This window comes from Manihot esculenta, chromosome 8 (assembly GCF_001659605.2).
Source record: "Manihot esculenta cultivar AM560-2 chromosome 8, M.esculenta_v8, whole genome shotgun sequence".
In the NCBI taxonomy this organism is placed as follows: domain Eukaryota; kingdom Viridiplantae; phylum Streptophyta; class Magnoliopsida; order Malpighiales; family Euphorbiaceae; genus Manihot; species Manihot esculenta.
The window spans coordinates 9809928-9819305 of record NC_035168.2 but is presented as its reverse complement, the minus strand read 5'-3'; the positions used below and the strand labels follow the sequence as shown (position 1 = coordinate 9819305).

At 32.7% G+C, this 9378-nt stretch overlaps 1 protein-coding gene across 1 annotated transcript; it reads left to right on the top strand.

The window, feature by feature from the left end:
* Nucleotides 1–201: 201 nt before the first annotated feature.
* On the top strand, nucleotides 202–7974 carry LOC110621415 (4-coumarate--CoA ligase 2). The gene is made up of 6 exons (XM_021765695.2): nucleotides 202–1313; nucleotides 2003–2201; nucleotides 2286–2431; nucleotides 7322–7389; nucleotides 7496–7598; nucleotides 7683–7974. Exons 1-6 carry the CDS (start codon nucleotides 270–272, stop codon nucleotides 7803–7805), a joined length of 1683 nt encoding a protein of 560 aa, XP_021621387.1. The 5' UTR covers nucleotides 202–269; the 3' UTR covers nucleotides 7806–7974.
* The last annotated feature ends 1404 nt before the right edge of the window (nucleotides 7975–9378 follow it).

Below are 9378 nucleotides of genomic sequence, written 5' to 3'. Positions count from 1 at the left end.
TTTTAAATTTTACATAATATATTATCGCATTTAATATAATTTTTTTTTAAATTATTCTTTCTTATCACACTCTACAGCCGGTGGATTTAGTTTTTGCTTTTATGTGGAAAAATAATTTTCCGGAACAAAGGTTGGAGAATTTTTTTTTTATTTTGAACTTGAAAAGGTAAAAAGCCCTTCTACCTGCTATCCTTTCTTCTGTTCTTATCTTTACTACTAACATCGCGTCCTAGGCGAAACCCAAACATTCCCAAAAAAAAGAATTAATCATGACATCTATAGCCTCTGAAACCTCCAGGCCAGAAGTCTTTCCTCCTCAAAATTCTGATACCCATATTTTCAGATCAAAATTGCCTGACATTCCTATCTCTACTCACCTCTCTCTCTACGCATATTGCTTTGAGAAACTCTTCAGTTTCTTTGATAGACCATGTCTTATTTCAGGCTCCACTGGTAAAAAGTATTCGTTTGCCGAAAGCCACCGCATATCTCAGAAGACTGCTGCTGGATTATCAAACCTGGGAATCAAGAAGGGGGACGTCATCATGATTCTCCTCCACAATTGCCCTGAATTCGTCTTCTCTTTCCTGGGTGCTTCCATGATTGGTGCAGTCACTACAACTGCCAACCCTTCTTATACTCCAAATGAAATATTCAAACAATTTACCGCTTCTCATGCCAAGCTGATCATTACTCAATCTCAATACGTTGACAAGCTAAGGGATTCCCATGAAAACCACCCAAAACTCAGCAAGGATTTTACTGTAATCACTATAGATGATCCACCGGAAAATTGTCTTCCTCTCACAGTGCTTACCGAGGCCAACGAAAGCGAAGTCCCTGATGTTACTATCAATCCTGACGATCCTGTTGCATTGCCCTTCTCTTCAGGGACTACAGGGCTCCCTAAAGGAGTGATATTAACTCATAAGAACTTGATAACGAATGTGGCCCAACAAGTAGATGGAGAGAACCCAAATTTATACTTGAAAGAAGAAGATGTTGTGTTGTGTATTCTGCCTCTGTTTCACATGTTCGCACTGGACACTGTGTTGCTTTGCTCGCTGAGATCAGGAGCTGCTGTCTTGCTGATGCAGCAATTTGAGATGGGAGCATTGTTAGAGCTAATTCAGAAGCACAAAGTGTCGGTGGCAGCGCTGGTGCCACCGCTGGTGGTGGCATTGGCAAAGAATCCGATGGTGGCAGCGTTCGACCTGAGCACAATCAGAGTGGTGATATCAGGAGCGGCGCCGCTGGGGAAGGAAGTGGAGGATGCCTTCCGGAGTAGGGTGCCACAGGCGACATTGGGACAGGTTAGTAAAACAGTTATGATTGGAAAATAGAAATGGACGCACCGACATTTCATGACAAAAATTTGCATGTTGTGTGTCTTTCCTTTGTGAATGAAAGACACGCTACGCATTACGTAAGTGCCAGGCCACTCATTTTTATAAACGTAATTGCCAGGCCACTCATTTTTATAATTTGTCCTTTGCTTTTAAACTTCTTATGGATAACTGCAAAATTTTTCTTTGCATTGTCTATCTTCTTATTTTTGTGATAATTTTTTTATAATAACTTAAATTTTAAAAATTTACACTTTTTACATTTTAAAATTTTAAAAATATATTATAAGATATTACTTATTTTAACACTGTATAAACTATCGTACTGTCAGCTATTAAAACTAACAGCTATATGAAATAATTAATATTATTGAATAGAATCATGTATTATTAGTATTCACAAACTTAATTTGATGATAAATATATTTAAATAAATTTAAAAAGTCTCAAATTTTATTTTCTCATTCTTTAATCTCTATTTCAAAAAAAAACATACATGATTAATTTAAACATAATATGGCCATACAAATTTATGTAATTAATTAAAAGAACATCCGGCAAAAAGTAAATAAAAGAAAACTTATAGCAATGATAATTTCGTAAAATAAAAAAGAATAAATAGAAGAGAAATTTTATTTTAGTTTTACGAGATGCAGGGATATGGGATGACAGAGGCAGCGGCAGCAATAACGTTGTGCTTAGGCTTTGCAAAGCAGCCGTTCCCAACCAAGTTAGGTTCATGTGGTACTGTACTCAGAAATGCAGAGCTCAAGGTGATTGACCCTGAAACCGGTTGCTCCCTTGGCTACAACCAGCCTGGTGAAATTTGCATCCGTGGACAACAAATTATGAAAGGTTTGTGCCTTTAAATTTTGGAGTTTCTTTATCAATCGCTAGCAACTTCGTAATTATTGAAGTTTTGCACACAATTTTGTATAGCATATTTGGATGACCTGGAGACCACATTAAACACTATAGATGTTGAAGGTTGGCTTCACACTGGAGACATTGGTTATGTGGATGATGATGAGGAGGTTTTCATTGTTGATAGAATAAAGGAAATTATAAAATTCAAGGGTTTCCAGGCAGGTTTACCGTTTCCCTTATCGTTTCTTTCTTTCTCTTTTTTTTTTTTTAATATTTGAGAAAATTATATAGTCTTATGCTACTTCTCAAAGAGATTATTTAAGGCAAAAATGTCAAATTTGCTCTTGAATTATACGAGTTTGGCATTACAAACTGTTGCATCCATGGCCCTATAGCAAAGAATTTGAAAATAGTAGTTTGTTTTTTTATCTATCAGGAAATCAACGAAGACTCAAAAAAGATACCAAACCCAATTAAAGATTTCTGAAAAAAAATAATAAGATGTCCAATTTGAGTCACAATAGACAGTAATTTGAATATCACAATTAACGAGAATATTAACAGTAGTTTTCGTAAAATAAGCATGGTTGCTTCTCAATATGGTTTTTTAGGGGCAGCCATGAATTGACTGAGGTGCTGTACAGCATGGCTAATGTCTAGCCTAGTAAGATTAATATATAAAAGTCTCCTAATAAGTCTTCTATAACAATCCAGCTCAGTAAAAGGCTCACCTACATCTGGTAACAAATTTAAACCTCTAGGTGGAGAAAACAAAGCAGGTTTACAATGTAACATATCAATATCACTTAACAAGTTAATAATAAATTTTGTCCGACTAAGAATAGTGGCCTGATCAGACCGAGATATTTCAAATCCAAGAAAATATTTAAGATATCTTAGGTCTTTGATGGTAAATTTATTATACAATAGTGTTTTTAACCACAATAATATTATCAAGAAAAGTATCGACCACAATGACATCATCAACATATATTAAAAGCCATAAAGGAGTGCTCATATTGCTTAATAAATAGGTAATGATTATTGGAAGACTACTTGAACCCCAAAGACTTGAGAAAACTAGTGAATTCAATATTTCACTGTCTGGAGACTTGCTTCAAACCATAAAGAGACTTTTTAAGTAAGCAATCCTGGCTAGGTAAGGCCTTATGGTATCCTTGAAGAGATAGCATGTAGACCTCTTCATTTAAAGTGCCATGGAGAAAAGTATTATTAATATCGAGCTGAAAAATAACTCATTGTTTTGCAGTGGCTAAACCAATTAAAATCCTAACAGTTGTTAGTTTTGCAACATGAGAGAACTTATCCTTAAAATCTAGACCCTTAATTTGATTGTAGCCCTTGCCTACCAAATGAGCCTTAAGCCTCTCCACCTCACCAGTAGGTTTATATTTCACTTTATAAACCTATTTATTTCCAATGGCCTTTTTCTCTTTAAGCAAGTCTATAAGAACCCACGTATAATTCTTCTCTAAAGCCAACAATTCTTGCTGCATAGCAGCAACCCACTGAGTATGAAGACAAGCTTGTGCATATGTAACGGGCTCATTAACAACCACTATATTATGGACAAAGGACTGATGGTGTGACTCAAAGCACGCCTCGAAAACAGGCTGGGTTGAGCTAGAAATAAAACTAACGAATCCTTGCAACCAAGCTGGCTTGCAAATAACTCTAATGGACCTTCTTAACTTAATATGACAAGAAGATGGACTTGAATTGTCCTGGTCGGACTAGTCGGACATGGAGTAAGGAATGGAAGGTGTAAGGACCTTGTCTAGAACATCAGGCTCAGTAATGGAGATGGGAATCACGGGAGATGAATTTAAATCTATAGCATGGGTATAAGGAAAGACATTTTCATAAAAAAAACTACATCCCTACTAACCAGAATATTATTTATCTGTAAATTATAAAATTTGTAAGCATTATGTGTCCTTCCATATCCTATCATAACAATTTTAATAGACTTTGTCTCAAATTTATCCTTGTGAGGACTGACTCTAGCAGCAAAACATAAACATAAAATTTTATGAGGTGTGTATAATCTGGAATTCTTTTAAACAACCTCTCATAAGGACTTTGCCAATTAGGACTAGTAATAGGCATTCTATTCATAAGATAGGTGGTTGTCAGAACACATTCTGACCAAAATTTCTTTGACATGTTGCCTTGAAGCCTTAAAGTCCTGGCAATGTCTAGGAGGTGTCTATGTTTCCTCTCCACTGCTCCATTTTTGTTGTGGAGTGTAAGGGAAAGATCTCTGGTAAATAATACCCTTATTTTCAAATAGATTTTGGTATTCTTTGTTTAAAAACTCATGCCCATTATCAGTCCTTATAATTTTTACTTTAGTCTCAAATTGATTCTTAATCATTTTTAAAAATCTGGACAGAAAAAGGACATTCTAACCCTTGAAGTGCATTATAAAGATCCAAGTTGCCCTAGTGTGATCATCAACAATAGTGAGAAAATATCTAGCTCCAATTAAGGATTCTTCTCTATAAAGCCCTCATATATCCACATGCAATAAATCAAACGGTTTTACACTCAAATTATAACTCACAGAAAAAGGAAGCCTAGGCTGTTTAGCCAAATGACAAATTTCACATTGCAATTTTCATTTCCATCTTACCTAATCCCATCAATATATTTTAGTTTGCCAACAGAAATATGTCCCAACTTGTTATGAACATCCTGAATACTAAGCATGTAAGCAGATTCATATAACACACTTTTAAGGCTTTCTTTATTGATATGAGAAACATAAAGCATGGTATTTACAAATGATTGAAGAGAAGGGACAGTGTGAAATATGGTTGACAAAGCATCATAAACATGTGAGGTATCAAAACTCTTTTGGTTTATTTTGTAGAAACCCCTATCTTCCTTTCCTACAGCCACTACTCTTTCAATCAGAGGGTCCTGTATGAAGCAATGGTAAGTGTGAAAAAATAATAAGATCCTGTTGTACTTTATTAACTTACTAATAAACAATAAATTGTAATTAAAACTTGGAATGTAAAGCACATCTCTTAAAACAATAGAATTAAATAAAAAAAATTGAACCGGCATGTGGTAATAGACATATTGCCATTAGGTAAGTAGACAAACACACATTTTTATAGTTTAGATAGACTGGTAAAAAAATATTTATTTAGTGATATATGGTCAGCAGCACTAGTATCCAAATTCAAGTTATATTATCATGCATTTCATTACTCCAACTATTAAAAGAACTATAATTACCAGCAAATGTATGTGAGCCACAGTCCAAGCTATCAATAAGCCTTGAACTTGCATTAGTAGTTATGGCAGTTAAGGCTGCTTTCCCTTTTACTAGCCTCAAGAACTCTTATTGAAGACTACTCAAAGCTGCACCTATCTCATCAATTTTAGCATCATCATGTGCTATATCAAGAGGACTGTCTTCCTCAAACTCAATACCCTTGGTTACGGCCACCAGTCTCAAGCCATTATTTCTATCTCTATCCTGCCTAGTAGGTCACCCTGCAATCTTGATTCTATTCTTGAACCAATCTGAATATCCTATTAATTTGAAACAAGTATCCCTAAAATGATCATCCATATTACAATGACTGCAGTGCCCTTTCTTTAGGTCGTATGTTTTCTGCTTTTCTTTTTGTGACTGATTAAATGCCACCACGGTTTCATTTGACTCAGACTTTCTTTTACTCAGAACCTCCTTTTGAGAATCATGCTTCGGGGCCATAGAATATGTCCGATTTATAGAAGGCAGAGGGTCAAGAACCAAAATTTGATCTCTCACAGAATTAAAACTCTCACTTAAACCCATCAATAACTAGATAAGTCTATTCTTATTATTTATATCATCAATGGTCTTGGACGCTCTACAGAAACATGGAGGTAAAACTTCTATAGACCCTAACTTATCCCATAGTCTTTTTAAATGGGTGAAGTAAAGAGAAACAGAGGAATTTTCTTGAGAAATGAAAGCGATTTATAATTCATATATTTGTATACCATTACTCTTTCCAAACCTCTCTGTAATCTCACACCACAAATCTCTCGAAGACATAGTATATATGAAATCATCAATGAGATCCTTCGAGATTGAGTTCAAGATCCAAGATGTGACCATATAATCATATCTCTTTTACTGTTCAAAGAATTCATTATCTTTACTGAGCATCGGAACAGTTCCATTGACAAAATCTAACTTCTGCTTGGCTCCTAACGCTATTCTCATAGCTCTATTCCAAGATTGGAAGTTTCAACTTCCTATCAGAGATGCAGAGACCAGAATCATGCTTGGATGATCAGATGATTGTAGGCAGAATGGATTCCTGCTCACCGTGTCTACTGCATGCTCCTTATCTTTTTTCCAAACCTGACGCCTTAGTTCCTACCACGAGCAATGGATATGTCATTCCTCCATTTTCTTACATTTTGGCTGAATGAACTGAACAAAACGAAGGTCGCAGCCCCTGCAGCTCGTTTGTCATCAGGTCTGTTACTAAGACACCCTAGCACCTTATTTGGTCTTCTGGTCGTCCACTAGGTTGCCAAGTCGTCAAGTCTACACCTCGTCTAGGTGGTTAGCTCTACATCTCGTCTAGTCGTCCACCAGGTCGTTAGGTCTACACCTCGTCTCAGGTCTACACATCTTGTCTGGTCATCTGCTAGGTTGTCTCATCTGATCGTCCGGACCAGATCGTATCCTTCTACAGAGTTTGAAAATATTAAATTTGATTTTTTTAATCCAAGAATATATCTTAAATTATTATTAAAATGTCAAATAAGATCCTCACTTGTTAGAATATGAAAGAATGAGTTAGGTGTACTCAATCTATTTTGCGTTATTTGAACATATTTAACCTTTTAATGAAAGCTCAAGAGCATTATTGGTCCAAAAAATGAGTTTTGGCATTTTTGCTCTTCTTGTATAATTTAGGCACCAATTTAGCCTTCTAACTAATTATTTATGTGGTTCGAACGTGTGATCTTTGAGTCACAAAAGTAGCTACACTTTTTGGCAAAAAGTATTTCAAAATATAACAATGAAATAAGTGTATTTAACATTTCTAATTTTGTATTACTTTCAGGTGTCACCAACAGAGCTTGAGGCTCTCCTTTTAAACCACCCATCGATTGCAGATGCCGCGGTCGTACCGTAAGTTGAAGCTGAAAAGATTGATAAATCATAATCATAAATGCCAGTGCTCAAAGGCATAGTAATAAAATTTTCCTATCTTGTTTGTGAATATCATTATTATTAGGCAAAAAGATGAAGTAGCTGGAGAAGTTCCTGTTGCATTTGTGGTTCCATCAGATGGGTCAGAGCTTACTGAAGAGACCGTAAAAGAATACATAGAAAAACAGGCAAGTCTCCTGACCAAAGATTCAGAAATGAGCTTCCAATTAAATGCTCTTAAGTCTCTCTTTCCTTTTGGTTTTTGGGAACAGGTGGTTTTCTACAAGAAATTGAGCAAAGTATACTTTGTTCATGCAATTCCCAAGTCTCCCTCTGGAAAGATATTAAGAAAAGACCTAAAAGCTAGGCTAGCCGCAGCCTCCTTATTGCCTTAAAATCTTTGTGCTAGTTCTTCTGTAGGCATGGTACTTTGTGGTCTCCTGGCACGAAAACTGCCATAAGAGATCCTGTCACTATTACATTATAAGCTTTAAAGGTTGGTATCTTAATGGCAGTTGTGAAATTACTGTTTAATACTACTAAGTTAATAATTTAATAGCAACTTAAAATTATCATAAATAAAATTCACTTCTTTATCGTATCTAATAATATATTTTAATAAAAAAAATTATTTTATATTTAATAAAATTATGATTATAATTTTTTTATCTATTATCAAAAAAATAAATAAACTGTTATTTTATATTCTGTCGTATAAGTAAATACAACAGATTTTAAACTGTTACTACTAATCTATAATTATAATTAAAGTATATAAAGTTTAATTTAGTGTCATTATTTTAAATTTATTTTTATAGTATTGTGTTCTCACAAAATAATAATTTATTGTAACTATTTTAAATCTATAATTATAATTAAAGTATATAAAATAATAAATTTCTGTTATTAAGTTTTTTTCTTATTATTATTTTTAATTTTTCTTGTTAATTATTATTTTTACTTTCTTCATTTCATTTCAATGAAGAATTTCCCATTATATATTTATTATTTATGATAAATGGTAGTAAATAAAGTGACATTCTAATACTTTACATCCAATCGGATGAAAAATACTTATTACATTAAGTACTATTTATTTTTTACTTAATTATTCCTTCTATTTTATAATTTTTATCAAGTTTTTTTTATTATTTCAAAATTATTATTTATTTTTTTAATATAGTTAATATACAAATTGATTATTATAGTCCTATTTTATTTTATTTTATTTTTAAAATAATCTCTAATTAATTATTAAAATATCTTTTATTATTTAATAAAATTTAATATTTTTAAAATGCGTATAATTAAAAATTAATAAAAAATTATTTTTTTTAATATATAAAAAAATAAAATAAATCAAAATTATAAGATAGAAAAAATATTAATTATTATATTTTTTAACCAATAAAAAGATGAGTAATAGACACACTCTAGCATTTCTCTTTATTTAAAAAGTAGATATAGCAAAGTATCTATCCATAATAAATAAAAATAATAGAATTGATTAAAAATATTCATAATTGAATTTACAATTGTAAACTAATTTTTATTTCATTGTCTTTAAAATTAATAATATGCAAATTTATTCCTATATAATAAATTTTTAATTTCATCCGTTAGATTTATTCCCACACTAAAATTAAATTTTATTAGACCGATAATTCTATTTAATTTTTTTATTCATGTTATATAATTTATTAACATTAGTGACATAATTACAAATAGTGGGTAACTTTTATTTCAATCTTATCATATGAGCAATTATTTTAAACAAATCCTTAATAAAATCTCCAGTAGTATTTTGCCAAATCTTCTATTCCAATTATAAGTTTGAGACAATTGGCTATTGACTCCATTGTTTTGGAGTCCACTGCAATCTCATTTTTTGAAACTATATACTCTAAGAAAGAGATGCTTTTCAACTATAATCCATACTCTAAAAACTTGCCGCACAAGTATATTCCC

What these genes read in the sequence shown, in the direction of transcription:
- LOC110621415 (XM_021765695.2), top strand. Translation starts at nt 270, where the DNA reads ATGACATCTATAGCCTCTGAAACCTCCAGGCCAGAAGTCTTTCCTCCT. An exon ending in TGGACAACAAATTATGAAAG is followed by an intron (nt 2,202 to 2,285) that starts GTTTGTGCCTTT and finishes AATTTTGTATAG; the next exon opens with CATATTTGGATGACCTGGAG. An exon ending in TAAAATTCAAGGGTTTCCAG is followed by an intron (nt 2,432 to 7,321) that starts GCAGGTTTACCG and finishes TATTACTTTCAG; the next exon opens with GTGTCACCAACAGAGCTTGA.